The sequence below is a fragment of the Embiotoca jacksoni genome, unplaced genomic scaffold (assembly GCF_022577435.1).
Source record: "Embiotoca jacksoni isolate LCO1_2020_lvr unplaced genomic scaffold, fEmbJac1.0.p SCAF_15, whole genome shotgun sequence".
Classification (NCBI taxonomy): Eukaryota; Metazoa; Chordata; class Actinopteri; family Embiotocidae; genus Embiotoca; species Embiotoca jacksoni.
In genome coordinates this window covers 9,724,271-9,746,071 of record NW_027185285.1, presented here as the reverse complement: position 1 = coordinate 9,746,071, position 21,801 = coordinate 9,724,271, and the positions used below count along the sequence as shown (strand labels likewise).

At 42.8% G+C, this 21,801-nt stretch overlaps 1 protein-coding gene across 1 annotated transcript; it reads left to right on the top strand.

Annotated features, from left to right (window-relative positions):
* Window positions 1-1,460: 1,460 nt before the first annotated feature.
* On the top strand, window positions 1,461-4,923 carry LOC138198175 (GTPase IMAP family member 7). The gene is made up of 3 exons (XM_069149426.1): window positions 1,461-1,576; window positions 2,021-2,163; window positions 2,910-4,923. The coding sequence occupies exons 1-3, from the start codon at window positions 1,552-1,554 to the stop codon at window positions 3,774-3,776; spliced, it is 1,035 nt and encodes a 344-aa protein (XP_069005527.1). The 5' UTR covers window positions 1,461-1,551; the 3' UTR covers window positions 3,777-4,923.
* The last annotated feature ends 16,878 nt before the right edge of the window (window positions 4,924-21,801 follow it).

Genomic DNA, 21,801 nt, shown 5'->3' with positions numbered 1-21,801 from the left:
GTCGCTTGTTTATGACATTTTGGACCACATGCTATACAAAGACATTTTTATGACATTTTGGACGACGTACTGTAGTATGACGTTTTTTTTTTAAACATTTTAAACGACATGTTTTACCAATACATTTTTAAAACAGTTTTGGTAATATGTGTGACTTTTTGAACGATATACTACAGTATGACGTTTTAAAGACATTTTGGAGAACATACATTTTTACGACATTTGGGACGAAATGCTCTAGTATGACTTTTTTTTTATGACATTTGGGACGACATACTATATAGTGTAATGTTTTAATTATATTTTGGAGAAAGTACTACACAATTACATTTTTATGACGTTTTTGGACGACACGATATCGGTTGACTTTTTTTTTTATGACATTTTCGACTACATACACCCATATCTGGATGACATATCTGACATTTTGGACGACACACTCCAGTACGACTTTTATACGACATTTTGGGCACTTAGAAAAGTATGAGATTTTTATGACATTTTGGACGAAAACTATAATATAACTTTTTATGACATTTTTGACGACGTGCTATCATTTTTATCAGTCACCTGAAGTCCTGCGTTGGTCGAGGAGACCACCAGTAGACATTCACCTTAAGTCCTGCCTCGGTCTATCCGGAACCCCCTGTCGGCCCAAACCTGCCGGTCCGGCGTTGGGATTCGCAGACATCCTCCAGACACCTCCCTTCTCGGCACGCTCGCTCGCTCGCTCACTCACTGACTACACAACCTGGACTCTGCCTGTACACACACAAAACTCATTCTCCCTGGACGTTAACAACTTCCCTACTTCATTATATTCAATGAAGCTGTTTTTTATACATTTATTCCCGCTTATATGTCTGCTCTGTTCACACATAATGCAATACTATGACACTATGATTTTTGGACATTTTGAAATCCATTTATGATATTTTGGACGACATGCCTTTAAAAAAAAAAAAAAAAACATTAACAACATACTGCAGTGGGAGGAAGCAATAGTACCCAGAGAGAACATGCAAACTCAACAAAGAAAGATCCAGGCCTGGGATCGAACATGGAACCTATTCATTAAGGGGCGACAATGCACTTTATGACTTCTTGCACAACACTGTACATTATTTTGTAATTCTTGTATTTCTTGTATTTGTATTTTATTTAACTATTTCTATTTTTATTCTTTAATATTTTTTGATATTCTTGATCAATTTTTAGATTTTGTAAATATTTCTTGTTTAGGTTAGGGAGGTCCAGCAAAGTAAGAATTTCATTGTAGTGTGTAATTGCCTTTTATTATACTGTGCATACGACAATAACGTTTTCCGAATCATAATCTTTATATTTGCCCATTAATGTCCTTATTCTTTTGCAGATGTATTCAGATAACATGGTTGAGCCCTTGCCCTCAACCACTGCCATCATCTCGTCCCGTCGGCAGATGGCGCTGTGTTCACTTCTGGTGTCAGAGGCAGGGCTTGAGTGAGCCAGCAGGAATTAGGAAGTCCGTCCCGGATAAACTCTAAACACGGCATTAGAGCGGGACCAGAAATGTCAGCGTCTACTTCGCAGTCAGGTAGGCGGGATGATTCTTCTTCCTCGAGGTGTTCCGGGAGCTGTAGAAAGGAGACAGCGGGAGAGAAGTCAGTAGGTGCGGCTTCCAGCTGCGCGGCTTCGGTATTTGAGCCGTCGGCGGCTGCAAAGGGCGCTGCCACTTCTCGGAAATCTCAAAGCCGTGCATTAGTGTACACCGGGGGTGATGGCACACGCACGGTGGCACAAACCGACCACTGAAATAAACAGCTCGTAAACTAAACCTTCCTACTTTTGTATATGTGTGCAGAACAGGATATAAGAATTGGGGGTAATTTTGCCGTCGTAAAATGTCGTGGTGAATTAAAAAAAACAAAAAAACCAACAACCTTGTTTAAATTGTTTAAAACATACTGCACGTTTCTAAACCGCTTTAACAAAGCACAGAGCATCATGAAAACCGTGTTTCTTCGCCTGTGCTGAGCAGAGCTGAGGCTCGTGGTGCTGGGCCGGACTGGATCAGCGGTAGGCACGATTCTGGGCCTGCAAGTCTCCCAGCAGGGCACCGACGCCGCCGATGCTGCCCTCCAGGAGTGCAGTAAACACAGAGGAGAGGCCGCCGGCAGACAGGTAGGAGTGCAACACTGGAATGGCATTTTAGAAGTTGGCTTTTGTAAAAAAAAAAAATATATATATATATATTACAGCCACAGGTGCAAAAAGACAAACACTGCCTTAATTTTCTTATGTAAATATCATTCACAGATATCAACATGGCCAATTTAAAGTTATAATCCTCAAGATTTCAGTTCAGGAGTATTTGGTGACACCTGTGGTCACTGGTGGTAAAGATAGATGCTTTCATGTCAGCCTAAGAAGGTCAATAGTTTTACCCTTTTATAATATGCATATCTGCGAGTGCAACCACCGGATATATTTCAAAAACCTATTTTGAACTATTAATGAAAGTGAAAAATAGCTCATGATTCAAAATATGTCGATAACACACAATAACGCAAGCTCAATTTTGTCATCTGCATGTATCCTTTCACTGCCTCTTGCATGCCCTCGCCATTTTAATCCATTGCGTGGGCACTGGACCTCATCAGTGGCAATGCAATGCTACTATATAGTCGGGTAACTAACGAGTGCAAATGCATTTAACAACTACAGAAGAATAAATATTACACTTTGCAAAATTGCTGTGAACATCTTGAGGATTATTACTTAAATAAAGGAATGCAATGCACAAATCTTGCCACATAAATGAGAAAGAATATACGCCCTGTACCAAATTTAATTTACAATTTAAGAGTAATAAAAAAAGTAGACAGGCTTACTGTGATTGTTTAATCTTTATGCTTACCTCTCTGTAGGTGGTGTTAGTCTCCAGTCCAGCCTGGTTCAGCTCAGCCTGCAGCCCAGAGGAGAGGAGAAGACATATCTCCTCCTTCATCGCTTTATCCAGCCCTGGGCCACATGCCTTTGTGCTGTGCGTCCCTATGGACCAGTCAGCCGATGGAGAGGCCAAGGCGCTGGACATCCTGGCGGAGCTATTCGGCTCCTCAGCCGTCAGCAGAAGCACCATCGTACTCTTCACCAACACAGAGGTGCTGGAGGAAGACGAGCAGCTGGAGGAGTACCTCGTCACATGGCGCAAGGACCTCCAGGAGCTGGTGGAAAGATGTGGGGAGAACTACCACACCCTGGAAACCCGCAGCGGTGAAGCAGATGAGAGGAACGTCGTGGAGGAGCTGCTGGAGAAGGTGGAGCAAGCAGTGAAGGAGAGCGGGACCCAGCACTTCAGCTGCCCTCTGTACCAGGAGGCTGAGGAAAGAGTGCGCAAGAGGCAGGAAGAGATAGTGAGGCAGAGGAGAGGAGAGGAGCTGAAGGACCAGATGTCTCCCGAAGACTCACAACCAGAGGAAAACGTGACAGAAGAAGAAATGGCAGCAGTACGGGAGGAGGCCGAGGGGAGCGTAGGCAACCTGGATGTGGATGTGGAGAGTATTTTCCCTGCTACCAGTGTCTCGCCTTCCTCCCCGGCTCCACCGTTCCTCCGAGGCTTGTGGGAGAAGCTAAAAGGCTGGATCAGGTGGCTGCCCACGCTGGTGAGAAGAGAGGCCCTGCTGGGGGCCCTGGTGGGCCTGTTCGTGGGAGGGCCGTTTGGAGGTATGGTTGGGGCCTCTGTGGGGTCTGTGGCTACTGAAGTGGGGAGAAGAAAAACACAGAAAACTAAATGAATGATGATCTCAATTTAATCTATTATGCAAAAAGTTGCACCTTAAAGTCACTTAACTGTGTTCAGCAAACCAGTGTATTACTGAGCTGTGGGCGTTCCAGCCAGCACCTGTCACAATAGTATTTATGCCTGATCAATGAGCTCCACTACTTATTTTCTATGTCAGAATGGGCTCCATTCTCTATTAACGATTTAAAATGGTTTAAAAAAAAAAAAAAAATCATGCTTCAGATCAGTAATAACTCAAGTCTGACAGATTTTAAAAAAATCCTTTTGGCTGGTGTATATTGTCCCCTAGTATAACCCCTTCTTTCTTAATTCATCCTGATAATATGAATTACATTTTCTTCCACCACAATAACATACCTGCCAACATTTAGGTTTGAAAATACCAAAGGTTTTTTCAGTGGTGTGGGTAAGGGGGTTGTATCGTACATTATTTGCATTTTGCCTGCAGTGTCAGCCCCTTTACATGTGGGCTCATATGTCCTGGATTTCAATACAGCTTAATTCAACATATTCTTCTTTTTCTGTTGTCAGAAAGCAGAGCATGAAATAGTGGCTGGCCAATAGAGACGGGACCCATTAAGACAACATATTAAGCAGTGCTCACTTCCAAGCTGCTGTGCTGCTAAAATTCGGATGTTATACCCACGACGTTGTCTGACAAGCTCACTGTTATCATAATTTAGACATGACACCCGTGCGGTGATTCTGGCTCTATTTAAATGTAAAATGATCAAATTATCATTGTAAAGCGACAGAATATTTTTCTCAAAACAAACCACTGGTACCTTGCATTGACGATAACTGCTCTAACTGAGTAAAAAGTGCCTCAGGAGGACATTCAACAGCCAAATAGATTATTCATATCCTGGCAACCAGTTTGTCCTTTTAAGTGGATTATTTCTGATCACTAAAGAAATCATCTATCAACCATTAAAATGATAAGTTACAACTGTTAAAAACTTTTTAGAAAGGGGGACAATAAACTGTCATAACACTGTTAAAGGGTAATACCCAGAAGAATCCACAAGGTGGAGACATTGACTTTGATACAGAGGAAGTATGAGCTTTGAGATGAACCGAGAGATAATTATTTACTACTTACCAAACAAATAAAAGCTGCTGTTTTAAGTACACTTTAAGCTGTTGTTGTTGTTGTTGTTGTGAGATCTTTGAATCTAAAATTATTCACTTCTACAGTGGGGATTGAGTTGTGGACACTTTTCCATAATTGAAGGGCATCCAACATGTAACAAAAGCCGACATTTGACGTGTGTTTTCTGAGATACATTTTTCGAACCAGCATCAATTATGTCATAGAATAAAGTGAGTGGGACATGGATAGCTGTGGTGCAGCGAAGCAGACGGGTCTCCCAGACTCTCTCTGCTCTTCGCACACCGGCAGGTTATAGCTTTGACATTGATGTAATTGATACTCTGCTAAAACCGTCCGTCATAACCCATCCTTACATCTCTCTCGCTGGCTCTCGCTCTCTAAGCTGCCGGCGGCTCTGCCTGAGGAACAGCTAGGCGTTTCCGAATGTGGGTGGTCCGGCCGGGGTGGGAGGGAGGGAGGGAGGGAGAGAGAGAGAGAGAGAGAGAGAGAGAATTAGCCCAGCTCTCATGTTTCCCCAAAAAGAGAGAGGGGAGGGAGGGAGGGAAGGACACGAGAAAGAGAGAGTGAGTGAGAAGCAGCGAGAGTCAAAGGCAGAGAACAAGCTCTGGGACTACATCTGTCTTCCAGATGTGGCCTCCTCTTGTTTGAAACAGGAAAAAAAGAAGGTTTTAAAAGTAAAGGAAAATTGGTGCTAAACAGTTTTTTATTGTTAGGGATTACACATACAGTACAGACTACAGTATACAACACCAGCTTCACAATCCACCCGCCACGACGTGCTGCTTTTTTCTCTTTATGAAACTCCAGTGAAATGGCACACTGGACCCCTTGAAGTTAATGGATATGAAGGAGCACCTGTCCAAATATTATTCAGTCTCAGTGGATACACGTAACGGATTAGACAGAGATAGAGTTGGCATTGTGGAGAAAAATTAATGAGAAATTTTTGAGGGGAATTTATTTCTTTAGGAAGAAACTGGCCTGAAAAGGATCTCAGATAAAAAAAAGTATAACAAAAAAAGCAAGGCCTCATCTGCGGTGGTGGGTCAGAATCAGTTCTGGAAGATGAGACCTCACCAGAGACAAAGATGCAGAGTTGATTTGTGCCTGTGTGAATAAGCAAAGCCAAAATCTGAACAAACATGTGAGGGAATCAGCAGTGAGCCATCATTAACTCCCCGGCTGTAACTTCTGCTCCTCTCCCTCACAGCAAAAATGTTGTTCTAAGGGCCTTGTGGTCCCTGGTTGGACTGGGGGGGGGGGCAGTCTGCTGTGAGACATGGACGCCCGCAATATTTTTTTGTTATCATCGCGCCCTTTGGGCTGGAAAAAGACAGCAAACCAAAGGAAAATAAACAAGATGACACACTTTTTCCTTAACAGAACAAGGCGGTTCTCTTTCTGTTGTTTCACACAGAAACATCACGTTAACATTAACCGGCCCGCATTATCATAAAGACATGAGTTTGAACACGGTATTTTTTTGTTTTTTTCATTTCTATTTGAGCATGACTTCTTGTCTGAACATAAGAATGTATAAGTCAATCAAACAAATCATTTGGGAATAGCAGCAAATGCCACAAAAATATGTCACGTAATCCTTTTAGTTTTAAGATTTATCTATATAAAAATTTTCTATCAAATAATTTCTTTTTTAGATGCATTTATCAAAATATATATATATGTACAGCTGTAAAAAAAACGACGCAGCAATATGCTTATACAGCAATATCTTTCAAATATAATGTGTCGTTACACAAATCTGTAAAAGATCACATAAATGCTAAAAAAAAATCAAAATGAACACAATCCGACCGAGGGATCCTGGTGGACTCTCGTGACAATATGACCTCAGGAAACAATCTTTGTGTCTGATCTCAGAGCTGTTTGTGTATGACAGCCGCGCTGAGACAGCAGTGTCCGACAACCGCCTCTCCTCCTCCTCTACCTCCTCCTCTCTCTGGGTGTGCTCGCTGCGAGCCCTCTCATCTTTTTCCCATTAGAGCTGTTTTCATGCTCCTTCCTAGCATGAGCGTGTGTGGCTGCAATTGTTTATGAAGCAATGCCTGCCCCATCCGACTGTGTTTGTGTCCGTGTGCGTCCGGCAGGAATTATGCAACAAGCGGCTCAGAATATGATAGAAAAAAATGAATAAAAGAGGCATAACCATCGGGGTGTTGAATTTCATTATTTTCTAAATATGTAAATATAATTATAATAGTGCAAAAATGTATTTTAAAAAGTGGCCAAATATATTGAAATATTTTTTATTTTTGAGATGTAGATTTAAATGCATTGGTTCCTAACTCTTTTTTTTTTCTTCTGCTACTTGTGGCAGAAGTTAGACATTTATCCATTACATTTAGCCTTTTCAACCATTTATCCTTACTTTTAGATAACTGCTTTGAAATTATTATATTATCTTGTTCGTGCAATTTTTTTTTTTTACCATTAATCTATTACTTTTATCTATTTCTTTTATGCTTGCTTGCAGCTATCAAATGTGTGTGTGTGTGTGTGTGTGTGTGTGTGTGTGTGTGTGTGTGTGTGTGTGTGTGTGTGTGTGTGTGTGTGTGTGTGTGTTTAGAGTGCTCTGCTTGCTGCCAGTTTTCATGCTTTCTTCATCTCACTACGTGATGGTTAGTTGTTACACCTTATCCAGTGCGTAAATATATATTATTAATTGCACCATCCTTACTTTTTTTTTTTTATTACATTTTTTAAGCTGCTCCAGACTTTACACAAACTCAGAGTAACTGTTAAATTAAAGCTGGTTGGAAAGTGTCTCCACATAACTCCAGAAATGAATTGACAGAAATAACATAGATTATAGATTACTGGTAGGGGTGGGGGAAAATTTAAACAGAATAAAATCAAGATATTTTGTATTTGTATTTTGTGTCGATACATGGACCCCATGTATTGGTATTTTATTATATGAATACATTTTTCAGGTGCATGCAACATTTATGGATTTTCTGATGGATGATGATCTGTCTGTCTACTGGACGATCCCAGTTTACTGCAATAAGAATGATTGAGATGAGATAAACAGACTGAAAACTTAATTTCATTAGATAAAACAGATGTTAAAAAAGTTGGGGACATAATTTGTAATTGAAAAAAAGATAATATATTGCAATATATATTATCACAATACTCAGCAGATAGCAAAATGATTATAATCGCAATAATATCACAATATAAGTCCTGTTATCATAATTTGGGCAGTCTGGTGATTTCTACCTCTGTGTCCACTTCTTTATTTGTCCCTAGAAAAAGTCTGAAAATGAGTATTATCTGCCACAGATGAAATGCGAGCTCAGATATAGAAGCACTGCAGCTGAAGTAAAGCAAGCTCATGTCCATAATCTGTCCAGAACATGTCTCCACCACACAGAACAAGGTGTCAGGACAGACAGGAAGAAAAGAAATACAACAGGAAAGAAGCCCCCACACAACATTAATACAAAATCACATACAGCTGCGAAGGTTAGGGCTCTGACGGACACACACACACACACACACACACACACACACACACACTGGCGCAGCCGCACATGTACCAGCAGCTGAAGTGCTTTTGGGGAACGGCGAGGCAAAGTGGAGGTGAGCTGGGTGAACCGGCCGGCATGAGAGTCACCCTTCATCCCTTCACGCCTGGCCACAGCCCTGATGCGACAAAGGAAGAATCCTCTCTTGGACAGGGACGGGAAAGAGGAAGAAGACGAAGGAGGAAGAAGGACAAGGGGGGAGGGGGGAGGGGGGGAGGAGGAGTGAGACTTGGATGATGCTGTGTGGTCTGGTTCAGGTTTGTACGCCCTGCCGTCATCCGTCTGTTAAAAAGAGAACTCCAAATATGGTCGCCACATTTGTGTCATTTATTTTCACTCGTACAACCTTAACATACGTTCTGTCACTTGGATACCAAAAAGGCAGTGGGGCTTAACTAATACCCCATGGCAGCATGTCAGAGTCAGATGACAGTAAATGAGTTCCAGTTGGACTCAGTTCGCTTGCCAAAGGACAGATAAACAGGGGGTGGGAGGGTAAGGTCACCGACTCGAGTGTGTCTTACAGGCGTGTGGATCAGCCCACTGTGAGATGAGTGGATGTACGAGGATGACAATTACATGAGGAAGGGGATGAAGTGGGCTATTATGCAGCTTAAAGCGAGCTGCAGGAGGCCACATTTACATGAGGATGTGTTATTTAGGAGCTGCGGTGAGATAACACGGCGTGAGAGGAGCGAGAAAAAAGCCGGAGCTCCGTTCCTGTGACAGCCCCGAGGAGCTCCACACCACACCTCCTGCAACAGATGGGCTCAGAGGGCTCCAGGGGAGGTGGGAGGGGGGGGAGTTCAGTCAGAACAGAAGACAACTCACTACTTGTGTAGCTGTGGTGCTGGTGTTGGATGGCCCCTGAGCTCACCATAATTGATGAATAGTGTGGTCCACATTAAGTGACATGCGCCGTTGGCTGTAAGTGGGTGCGATGATTGGGGGCCCCTTTGAAGCCGAGGCCGTGGGCTGTGTTTGAACCGTCAACAGAGACCCCTCTTCTCTGTAAGGGACACCAGCCTGTGGTTTGGTCGCAGCCTCGGCACAGGCCGAGCACGCAGCACACAAACAAACACACACACACACACACACACACACACACACACACACACACACACACACACACACACACACACACGTTACCCTTCAGTAGTATTATGGGGTTTTGGGGGAGGTGACTGTATTATTCCTGCTGCAACACTGACTTAATTCAAGGCAGATCTGACCCGAGCTCGTTCTCCTCCACTTCTGCTCTATTGGATCAAGTCTTAATCCTGCCCTCACCACATGAATGGGAGACACAAAGAGGAGCTGCGCTCACTCCTGCCACATACATCAAATGTCACTCAGGTCCATATGCTGTCATACAGCCTATGATGGGTATCGGCGTGTCATGTGAAAGCTGAAGGAGCTTAATGGAGGCCTAGAAAGACCAGAGCCTGGAGACAGAAATGCAGGAAGATTGGAGCCACATCTCTCAGATACCGTCAACCTGGAATTGATCTTCTGTTGCCCGGTTGTTTTTTCGCAGACCCACAAGCCTGACACAGCCTCTGCCAGGAAAGCCAGAGGAGCTGACCCGTTACCCCCACTTCAGAGTCGCAGCACACAAAACAATCTCTAAATAGAAGCGTCTTAGGAGACAGTAAGCTATGACTAACAAACCCGAGGCACCTCACAACAACACTGGGAAGCGTCCAACTTCCATCACAGCAACACCAGCTCCCGCTCTCAGCCGAACACATAATAACTCCTGCTCAGCGGCCCGTTATTGTCGTATCTTTTCAAATGATGCCAAACCCAAAACACACTCCACTCACACACTCGACCTTGAGCTAACAAGGGACGCAGGGCTATTCCAACGACTGCACTCACCAGACAGCAGATCGTGGGGCTGAGGCACTTGCGGTGGGGTTCAGCGTTTTAGTGTGTGTCATGGTCCAGCTCCCACGCGGTGGAAACACAGAGGCCCCCGTGGCGGCGGGTGCTACTGAGGCCCCCAGATCCCCACTGACGCCCCAAGGGGTAGACATGCCCTTCAATCTCCGTCTGAAATGAGAGACAGGCCATGGGTGCACAGGGATGGGCCTCTGATTTGTTCTGTGGTCCCTTTGAAAGCATGCATCCTGCAGCAGAGAGGAGAGGAAAACATCAAGTAAACATGACAGGCAGGATGAGGGAAAAATAAGATGAAGATGTGCAGCTGCAGTGGCTTTACTTCGGCCCAGAGAGGGCAGTGGAATCAATGTGGAAATGATAAGGTGGTGTGAAGAAGTGGGGATTCTTTACATGCAGTAACTTTAGTGCTTTCTCTCTCTTTTTTTTTTTTTTTTTTTTTAAAGCTCAACTAATATGATCCTTCAAACAGAAAGAAATACAGCAACTGTGTTCAAATCAAGGACTTCACTGTTAAAAAAGAAATCACTCATGTTTCTGAACACTTATATTTTGGAAGGAATTAGCTGTCAGATGAAGAATGATCAAAGAATATGTTGAATCCTTCGCATAACATACTCTTACACAAATGTGTTTCAGTTTGTGCATGGTTTGTGCACAGGCATGAGCCAGAGAGAGAGAAAGAGAGGGAAGGAGTGTGTGAGACAAATCGTGAGAGAAACAGACAGATTGTGGTGGCTTTGATGTGCGCTCAGAGCTCGCTCCTTAGAATAGATCCTAGGTGGAAAAAAGTAATATAGGACAAATGTCTCTCTGCAAACCACTACAGTAGAAGAGTGTGTGGGACTCTGTGTGTGTTTCCATAACTGTCAAATGGCTTGCACAGACTCATTCATGTGTGCAGACTATCGAGATGTCAATCATGAGGAGTGATGAAGTTGAAAGAGATTTTTTTTTTTCCTCTCAAATATCCCCAAGCAGCGCAGACAACTGACACGCCTTTAAAGGGAAACAAAACAGCCCCTACCACATCTAAATCTCGTTGTATTCTCTTCTCCTCAGAGGAAACTCGTGTGATCACAAGTCTGCCACCAATATGCTCCCCATATGTCCAAGTCCGGTCTTCTGGTTTATAGGGAATTTGCCTTTTGGGGGGGGTGTATCTATTTATCTGCTCTACGTATCCTGCATATTAAGAGCAGGCTGTCTTTGTGTGAATGCTGACAGCCCGTCACTTAGCACTGAATTGATGACTTGCTTTATCAAAAGCACACAAGGCAGTATCAGAAAAATCAGCGGTCATAAATCAGTAGTTATCTATTTGTTTCTGATCCAGCCCCTGCATCCTCATCGGAAGAAACCAACTGCCTCTTCATCACCACCACTCATCTTCCAAATGTGTTCATTCAAATGGGCGTCATGTGACACTATTAACTATATTATATCTTTATAATATACTGTTTTTTTATTGTTATTGTTTTCATATAATTCAGCTGTCAAACGTGTAGGTCGGTTTGGTCAAGTTTGAAGACGATAACTTTATGTTGCAGAAACTGGAGATTTATCCTTTACTAACTGTGATAAAGGACTTTGTTAGTCACCGTATTAAGTGGCAGGAATCAGCCAATCACTGCCCGTGCTGCTGGTTTGCCTGTGAATTCTAACTTGTGCTCATTATTGTAGTTTGTAGGTGGGGAAGGGAAGAGTGTGCAAGGTTAGGTTAGGTAGTTACTTTATTAATCCCCGAGGGGAAATTTTTTGAAGACTTTACTTTTCACACATCATCCATCAGTGTGTGTGTCCAATGTACCTGCATTCTTGTTGTTAATGCACCAGCCACCTATCGATCCCTCATTACACTATTTCAACTACTAATCCATCACTTTCAATAACTTTTTATATTGTTGATCCATTACTTTTCATGCCTGTTTATCCATTATTTTAGCTGTTTAGCTGGGTTTTTTTTAGTTTTTTTTTTAGCTGGTTAATCTTTTCACTTTTAGCTAACTATCGTAACCAGTAAACTGTTACACATATACAGTCGCTAACTATTTCAACAGTTAAGGCATTAATGTGAAGTATTTCAATAACTAAAATATTACTTTTTGCTGTTTTAACCATCAACCCATTATATTAAGCTGTTTGAATTGTTAATCCATTGCTTTTAGCTGCTTTTAATTATAAACCATTACTTTTAACTAGCTATTTTGATCCATGACTTTTATCTAACTATTAAAACACCGAATCTGTTCCTTTAAATTAAGTCTTTTATCTGTTAATCCATAGCTGTTAGCTGTTTTGGCTTCCTGCCTGCTATCTAGTTTCCACATAGTACATCACATATAGTGTTCAGGTATTCCACCTGATTTTATATACAGGGTATTCTGTATATATATATATATATATATGAAGTATTAGTTGGAATACTTCAAAATCTTTCTATATACATCATGGCAACAAGAAGCACCCTCTCTGGTAGAAGCGCCCCTGTTGGTGAATCTCTGTCCTAAATGGGTCCAAAGACTCACGGCTCAGCAGTGTAAACAGATTGTGCAGATATGAAGCACATCAAGCAATGTCAATGTTTATTCAATCTAAATTCCAAGATTACTTCATTTTTTAGCACAATGCCAGATCCCAGTCACAGCCAACATCTGAATACACCATCACTCACTGAAAAATTATAGACATCAGAAACTCACAAGCAGAAGGGATTTGAAAAAAATGAATCCACGCATTCACACGGCTCATCTAATAATTAACGGATGCTATGACTCACCATGGTCGCAGCACGGTAATTATCTGAGGAGGCTGTCATATTTATTTAACTAGGAAGCTAAGACCGCTGAAGTCCAGTCATGTTGTATGTTAGATCGTGTCAGATTGAAACCATGACACATTAAGCAGATTTTTTTTTTTTTTCCCTCCCCTTGCTCTCTTTCTGTTGAAGCAGGGTGGTCCTCACTCTGGCTCCGGCCTGGTATCTGTGTGTGTGGTGTGTTTGTGAGGCTGTCACAACAACATGACCCCCAGAAAATTTCAAACATACACAGTAATTCGCCTCAGACACGCACATATTGCATATCCACACGCACACACGCCGAAACCCATGTCCCGTCTGCAGGGACAGAAACAACAAGGCTGCCATTGACACTGACCCTAACCTCCATCCCATCTCTCCATCCCCCTGGCCCTCATCACCCTCCCACGTTGCCCGGGCCCGGCGCTGGCCAAAGGGCCGAGAATGCGGTTCAGGTGCAGGACTCTGCTGTTTCCAATTAGTGGGGTATAAATTAGCATCACTCTCCCCTGTCCTCTCTCCAAACATTGCTGTCTCTTCATCCCTGTCGACCCTGCACACTTCACTCTGCCTCTGACCTCCCGCCCGTATCACTCCGACACATAAATTCACCTCCTTTATGGCCCTTGTCGACAACCTCTGCACTGCACTAACTCATGCTCAGTGCTGTTAATGTGCAGTGCATTTGGTATAAAACCCTCCATTTTCAGTCAATGAGAGTATAAATCCACCGCCATATATCTGACTGTGAGAGGTATATAACTTCTGGTTTTACTGTACAGTCTGGTTACTGTAACTGACATATTTCACAGGACACGGGGACATGTGCACCCCACATTGCACCAAGGCGTGCACTGATAAGGTTACACTGAGATTCAATTACTGTGAGAGGAAATGTAGCTTTATTCCTCGACCATATTACACAGGGCGTTTGCGAGCGCTTTCTTCCATAGGTCAGTCTGTTAAACCGAGTGTTATTTTTCCAGGGCGGAGAGATCAGCTGCAGTGTAGCCAAGTAGGACCTGAGGTCACCCTGGCACTGAGAGTTCACATCTGTTCAAATAAATCCTCCACTGTGCCATCAGCAGTGAAAACACACACGCATGCACGACCCACAGCACACACGCATGAAAGCAGAGGTAGAATGTGACTGAGTACATCTACTCAAGTACAAAGTTTAGGTATGCAAGTCAAGTTTTATAACTTAAAATCATAAACCACAACTTTTCTTCAGGGAGCTTTGGGTTGTTGTGTTTGAGCATTTCATGCTACTTCATATTTGTAATCCACTAAAATTCGACAGTTGACAGATTTAGTTTCGTCTTACTTTTCATATTAAGATTTTACTCAGAGCACATATACGTTTTTCAAATATGACAATAAATTGGAGCATTCAGACTGAAGGCGCTAGTGCACTTACGCAGGAGGCACTTCTGTCGCTGGTCTCACTGAGAAGTGTTTCAAATTAAAATAAAAAAAGAAATTGCAATTCTATATTTATAGTTATATATTTATAACCGGATTTTATACACTGAAAAAAATTAAACGTTGGATCACTGAAAAAAAAATGAGGTAATTGATTATGCAAAATATTTTATGTTTACTCCTACAAATGCTATCTTGTGAAAAAATGGGTCAAACAGTTAGCTTTGCAATGGCTCGATGCTAAAAATGCTAAAAAAAAATTAAAAAAAAAAAGAATAAGTAGTAGATAAACGATTAGAATGGTTAAATTGAAGACATTTATAAAAATTTAAACAGTTAAAAGTTAAATAAAATGAGGAAAAAGCTAAAACTAGTGGACAAATTGTTAAACAAAATAGCTAAAAATCTGTTAAAAGCTAAAGCTCAATGGTGAAAATGCTAAACATTGCAGATGAAATTGAAAGCAACAGTTAGCTAAAAGTAATGGTTAAAAAAAATCTGTCTACATGCTCAGGGGTTGCTAAATGAAATGGCTTGTGATAAAAATTTAAAAAAAATAAATAATGGTTAGCTAAAAGCTAAAAGTCAGGGAAAGTGGTGATAAAGATCAACTTTGACAAATGGTTGAAATAGTTTGATAAAAGTCATGGATTAATGTCTTCTTCTAAATTAACCAAACTAACCCTGACACAGTTTCAGTCATAAAACTATTTAGATTTAAACCACTGGATTAAAAGTCCAAAAGTATAAAATATTTCACACCACCTCCGCCTGCAGTAACATACAACTCATATACAAATGCATCAGAAGGAATAATCCAATAGCACAATATAACAGTGCTTCTATACATTTGACTTTTGATACTTTTCTTTACATTCTGCTAATAACATTGACGAGTGATATGTTCCATGCAGGACTAATTACCTTGTACCGCTGGTATGCCTTCAGCACACACCCTCTCAGAAAAAGACACACAACCTCGAGAATAAAAAAAAAAAAAAAAAAAAAAAGGGAAATAACAAGCAGGCGGCATGATAATATTTCATCATTCGCTTTTTTTTTTCTTTTTTTTTCACATTCCTGACTCTGGCACCTGTCATGTGTGTGGTTTTTCTTTTTTTCTTTTTACAAGCTCGGGCTGCCGTTACAGAGAACACAGCATACAGGAGGGAGGGAGGGAGGGAAATTTACAGAGCGTGTCCTCTGCAGGCCGCGCACTGTTCACAGCGATCAAATACTCCCAAGGTGTGGAGTCTCTGTGTGTATATAACTCTATATTCCTCTCCACCGCCGCTGCTACCAGCAGCCCCAGCCTTTTACAGAGCCCAGGACCTCGGCATGCCCTCTGAGTTTGGTCTTTATGAGCTCTAGCTCATCCCTTGACTTGTAGAGAAAACAAGAACTGAGCGGGCTTTTATAGGACTCCTGGGGAAAACGCAAAGAAGAAAGAAAATACACGAGCAAAGTTTGTGGCAGTTGGTTTCTGGCTTCTGCTCGGTGAAGGATGGCAGGAGACTGACTGAGGAGGTTAAAGTATTGGCAGCAGGATTAGACAGAACGTTGCCTCATTTTCTGCAGCCTCTGACCTTCAGCTGCCTGGAAGATGTTAGAAAAATGTTCGAGATGAAGATGAAGAGAAAGAGAGAGCATTCACAGGGAGGGTGTGAACTTTCCCCCACCGACACGAGCTCACTTATGTGATCCCTCCTCCACAGGAGTCCCCAAGATAAACACGGCTGTTCGTTTAACATCTTTCACCTCCTCTCCTGACCTCCTTTTTCACCCTCACGTCCACTCCTCTTTCCCTCTTGAAAACGCTCTCTCCTCCACTCCTCTTTGTTACTTCCTTTCTCTCTCTCTGTCCAGATGTTTGGCCCGGCAGCGGCAGCGGCAGCGGCAGACGCAGCGAGAACGGGGACCCGGGGCTGAGTGGTGGGGATCTCCAGCGTGGATTGGAATGCTGACCCTCTATCCATCTCCATCAGCGGAGACGCATTTGTTTGACTTGAGATGTGATTGTGTTTTCTCTTCCCCACACCTGCAGCTTCCTCTGAACCCGGCTCCCCCTACCCCGCCCCGTCCTCCTCTGGACTCTCGCTGATCAATTGCTTTAACTTGGAAAAACACTCATCCAGCTGCTACTGCTTTTTCCGCATGTTTTATATTTTCTGTCGGTGTTCCTTCGGGGCCGACCTCAGGAGGAAGAGCTACAGTTGCGCCTCAGACAACGGCCTTTCGACAAGTATTTTAATCCGATGAAGTCATGAAACAAAGCAGGCATGCTCAGTACATCGACAGCTCCTGTCTCCCTCTGCTGTTTGTTGTCACTTCTGCTTTGATTGACTGCTGTAAAATGCAGGCCTTTGGGGGAGTAGCATCGTTATCAGAGGCAGCTCATGTGGGATCTGCATAAAATAATAAACCTCCTCTCTGTTATGATGGCGTTTCTCTTCCAGCGGAGCTGAGCAGGCATTGTGACTTTCAACAAATTGCGGTTTGGTGCAGATCAAACACTCTTCTTGTTTTTGAATTTATCATGGAGCAAACCCACCCTCATTAGTCAATGGCACTCAGCAAGTTGTAGCATCTAATTCTGCGGGGCCGCCCAAACTTATCACCCCTCATTTCAACATGGTGGGCTGCCCTGTTGCTGAAACCCTCTCAAGCTGTTCCAGACATCTGACAACAGCCACATTTATTTATTGACTTCATTTCGCTCACGGGGCAGTCTTTACAGCTCCCTTGAGTGATACAGACTTAATGTAGAACTGTTCATTGCTCGGGAGTGTTTTTTCACTCCTCCTCCTCCACCACCACCACCTCTCTCTCCTTTTAAACTGTTCTTAAGTGTTTAAACACTCGGGTAATGACGTGCTGTTGTGGAAGCGAAAAACCATGTGGGATAAAAAAAGAAAAACATCCATGTGGGCTTTCCCCCCCGAGGAGAGAGTGAACCACCAAGGATGGGATGAGAGTGAGGAAGGCCCTGTTAATCAAAATGAATGAGCACCTCTCAGGGCCCTTGTGTCGACGAGGCCACAGAGGAGCTCTCAGCCGCCTTCACTCCAGGAACATGGAGCTCTGGGTGTAAAGAGAGATCCAGACGCTGTGCTGCACACAGCTCGCAGCAAACCCAGCTCTTACGTCCCCTTTGCTCATCTTTGCAGCATCATGTAGACAGAAGGTCAAAATGCCTGATCATTGAACTGATCATCTTCAAATTATGATTTTGCTTAACCCAGTTAATTGTACAAAAGAGGATACCGTGACTGTATTTTTTCTTAAAACTGAACTGTCATTATGAAGGGCTTTGATCAAATTTGCATTTAGAGCTTTACCCCTTCAACATTTCAACATGTATTTGTACTTGTACCTATTTCAGCCATTTCCATGACTTTTAGCTTTATGAGCATTTATCCATTTTCATCTTTTATTTATTCATTTCTTATTTTTATTAGGCTATTTTAACTTCATAACTATTAACATACTTTTGGCTTGGATTGTTGTAATATCAAACACAATTAGTTCATATTTTTGTCTTAATTTCTAATTTTCAAATTACTTTATTAATACTACTAATTTAGAGAAGTATTATGATAATAATTCCTCAGATTGGCTTCATAAAAACAAATAGCCTATTACGGACTCCAAAAACATATTGACAAAGACGGCCACTGAACTCATTGTGTAGTAAAACACAATAAGGTGTGAGTTGCTTTAATTTGATTATAAATGGCATTCCCCTGGAATAAACAAAGTGGCACATTCATATGCAACAAATCACCATAATGAAATGAGAAGAAAAAACACCACTCTTGTGTCTTTGTGGTAAATATTTAGGCAACCTGCAGATGCTGGCTACATTAGCTTAGCATGAAAAAAAAAGGGGGGGGAAGGGAACAACAAGGGAAAACAGCTGGCCTTGCTTTGTCAGTGGTGACACAATTCTCCCTCCAGCACCTTTAAAGCTCACTGAATATGACATGTGCTGTTTGCTGAATACAAACAAAAGGTTCACAATTGAATTCTGGCAATCTGTTTCCAGTCTTTATGCTAAGCTAGGTTAGCCAGCTGCTGGAGGAAGCTTCATATTTTGTTCATGCATGTAAAAGTAGGCTACTGATCTTCTCATTGAACTGTGAGTGAGAAAGTGAAAACAAATATTTGTCAAAATGTCAAAGTTATCTGAGAAAAGAAAGAAGTGTGAAGCCGAATCCCAAGATCTTTGTGATGTTCCTAACTTCTGCTGTCTTCGCTGAGCAGTAACAAGGTATTGAAAGCATTACGTATTTTAACCTGCATTCAGCGCAGGTCTGGCTTGAATAAGCTGATCTGCCAAATATAAAAGGTGGACTTAAGTTTATAATTTGCATCTCGGAGAGAAGAGCCACAGCTATGGGCTACAGAGCCGTACCATCTGCATTACAATGGGAAAATTCTGACAAAAGTGTTTGTATGCAGTAAATGAAAGTAGACCTGGCACAGAACCTTGAGGCGCTCCATTAAGTAGAGTAAACCAGTTTAAACTGTTCCCATTGACCTTCACACACACAGTCCTACCTGAGAGTTAATCATGAAACCAGAATTGAATTACCCGTAGGAATATCCAGATGTTTTCTCTTTTACAGATGGCATTTTTTGGAGCAGAGTCAGCCGGAAAGAGTTTTATCTCAGTGAATTTGAGACGAGAGAAGCGAAACAAAATTGAAATACGAGTCACCGTATTTTGGTCAAGATAGGGTGATTAGAATATGAGTATATGAGTGTTTGCACAGGCTAAACATAAATCGCATTAACTTAGAAAAGAAGGACAGACATTATCGCCATCATTTCATTAAAAGAGCCATAATTATTGGTGGCTACGGCTTACATTACCCAACAGTTATTATTGCATTGCAGGCCTCAGACTTTTGGGGCTTATCGTGTTTTTGCTGTTTTTCCTTTTCAACTGATTAAATTTAGCCCCCCCTCCTCTCTCTCTCTCTCTCTCTCTCTCCTCTCCCTACTGTAGCTCCTACCGCGTTTCACAGAACGCCTTCAACTCAGCAGCTTTTTCAAATTTGGGGCTTGCGACACTCAGCCAAAAGCCGCAAATTACCCCCCTCTAGCAGCAGCGAATTAGGAACAATTTTGTGTTAGCTATAAAAAAAGAGAGAGAGCGAGAGAAGTGAGGGGAAAATATAGCTTACACCAGGGACCACCAACAGAGGCAACATGGGATGAACGGCTCGTTGGCCGACAGTTTGGGTGGCAGGGCGGTGCTAGAAAGCAGCCTCAGTGATCTTCAGAGCAATCAATCCTATCATATCACATCTACATAGTACAGCACAACATCCATTACCAAACACAAAGGCCTGAATTAGTGGATTTATGTTGCTGTTACAGGATGTTTGCAGGCCTATGAATTGGCTTTACAGTTCCCTGAGCACACAGAGACCTGCAGCAGTGATTACAAAAACGCAGGCCTGTCCTCTGAAACTGACTGCACCTTATAGCGTTATTCACTGTGGGGACACTGAAGGGGAAAGCACTCATATGAGGTGACAATTCACCGCCTGGAATTTTCATTCTCTCTTTCGTAGAGGGTGGGATTTTTTTTTTTTTTTTTTCGCCGACTATGCGGTTGGTCCTTAACGGTACGCATTAATGTAAAAAGGGCCTTTTTCTTGTTTCTTACAAAGCGTGAGGTTTGGCATGCCCACTTAATCTGCTTCCCCTGAGCCAATCCATGTTTTTCCCATTCTGGCACCCTTCTCTACTCCCTTTTAAAATCCATTTCCAAGTTGTAATATGCCACTGCAGACGTTATTGAGGGGGAGAGAGGTAAAGAGCAGACGGGGGGAGAGGGTGAACTGAAAGGCTCTGACGGAGGTTTCCAGCTATTAACTGGCTGGTTTTGAACTGTGCCCGGCTCTTCGTGGCCATGCCTGGTGAGCAAGGCAGACCACTTTGTCTTCCTCAGAGATCAGACGGAACGGCCGGGCCAGGTTGGGGTTACTGACTCTCATTAGGCCCTACACCGACCGCCAGGCCTCGGACTGTGCAACTGTAATAAGAGCCTGTATGGTTGTAGCCTGACCCTTCTCTGACACATCTCGGCCCAGATGTTAATTATACTTCCTGCTCCCCTTTTGATTAAATGACACAGAGTCTTAAGTCTTTGTTTGTACGGCTAATGGCTCTCATTTAGAGCAATAAGTGGTTTAGGGGCTGCCGCGGGTGACATCACACTCCTGCTGCCTTTGATCTCAGGCCTGTAGAGGGTGAACGGTTCTCCTGGTGGTTTTGGAGGACTTTTACCTGCAGCAGTGCATACCGCACAAGCTGATGCCACTGCAGGCACTTGCTGCTACACTAAAGAAAAAAAAACCTGGAGAGGCAACGTAGCTGTGATGCCAAGCACCATGGGCAAGGCGAGGGCATGAGGCCGCCAGCTGCAGAGCAGTAGGGGACCAGGCAGAAGCAAAAAGCAAAGGAGGTCAGGACCAAGTTCCTCTCAGAGAAGTACAGATTGACTTCTTCACAGGCTTTTTGGGGGAACAGATGTGGTTAAAAGGAGAATCTTGAATATAACTGTAGATTTTCTAATGGAGCAGTGCATTCCTCCAGAGCTTGGCTGACAGAAGCGAGCCACAGTCTGAGGGTAAGAGTAGAATATCTGAGAGATTTAACATAGTTTGGTTTATTTGGAAATTATTAAGACGGTTTTCAAGCTTAGCAAGGAACCTAAACTATTTAAATAAGTCACAGAGATGTTTTTGGTTCACTTCTGCTGCTGCGGCGTCATCATTAGGTCATTTGGTTAGTGTTTTTTTTTTCTACCTTTTTGATTCTCTATCCTTTTCATCTTAATTGTATTGTCCCCCCCCCTACCCCCAGCTGTAGATCTCCCCTCTCCCTCTATTTTCTCCCACTCCCTGTGAGCGCGTGGCTGAGGTGTGAGATCATTCTCCTTCTGGGTGGCTTTCCTGCTATATGTCACTGTCATCTGTTGGCACTGAGGCTTGAGGGGGGGTCCCTTTTCCAAAAACACACTCCGTTTCACCACCCTGAGCATAATAAATTCTTGGGCACGAGACTGGAGAGGGGTGTACCAACGGAGCAGTGTGTTTTACTGGGCTTGGCAGGGTAACACATAGGCCGGTGAGAGAGAGACACACACAGAGAGAGAGAGAGGGGAGGAGGAGAAGGAGGGGGGCAGCAAAAGAAGGGTGGAAGATTT

Coding starts and splice junctions, on each gene's coding strand:
- LOC138198175 (XM_069149426.1), top strand. CDS start 1,552: ATGTCAGCGTCTACTTCGCAGTCAG. Junction 1,577..2,020: donor AGCGTCTACTTCGCAGTCAG/GTAGGCGGGATG, acceptor TGTGCTGAGCAG/AGCTGAGGCTCGTGGTGCTG. Junction 2,164..2,909: donor GAGAGGCCGCCGGCAGACAG/GTAGGAGTGCAA, acceptor ACCTCTCTGTAG/GTGGTGTTAGTCTCCAGTCC.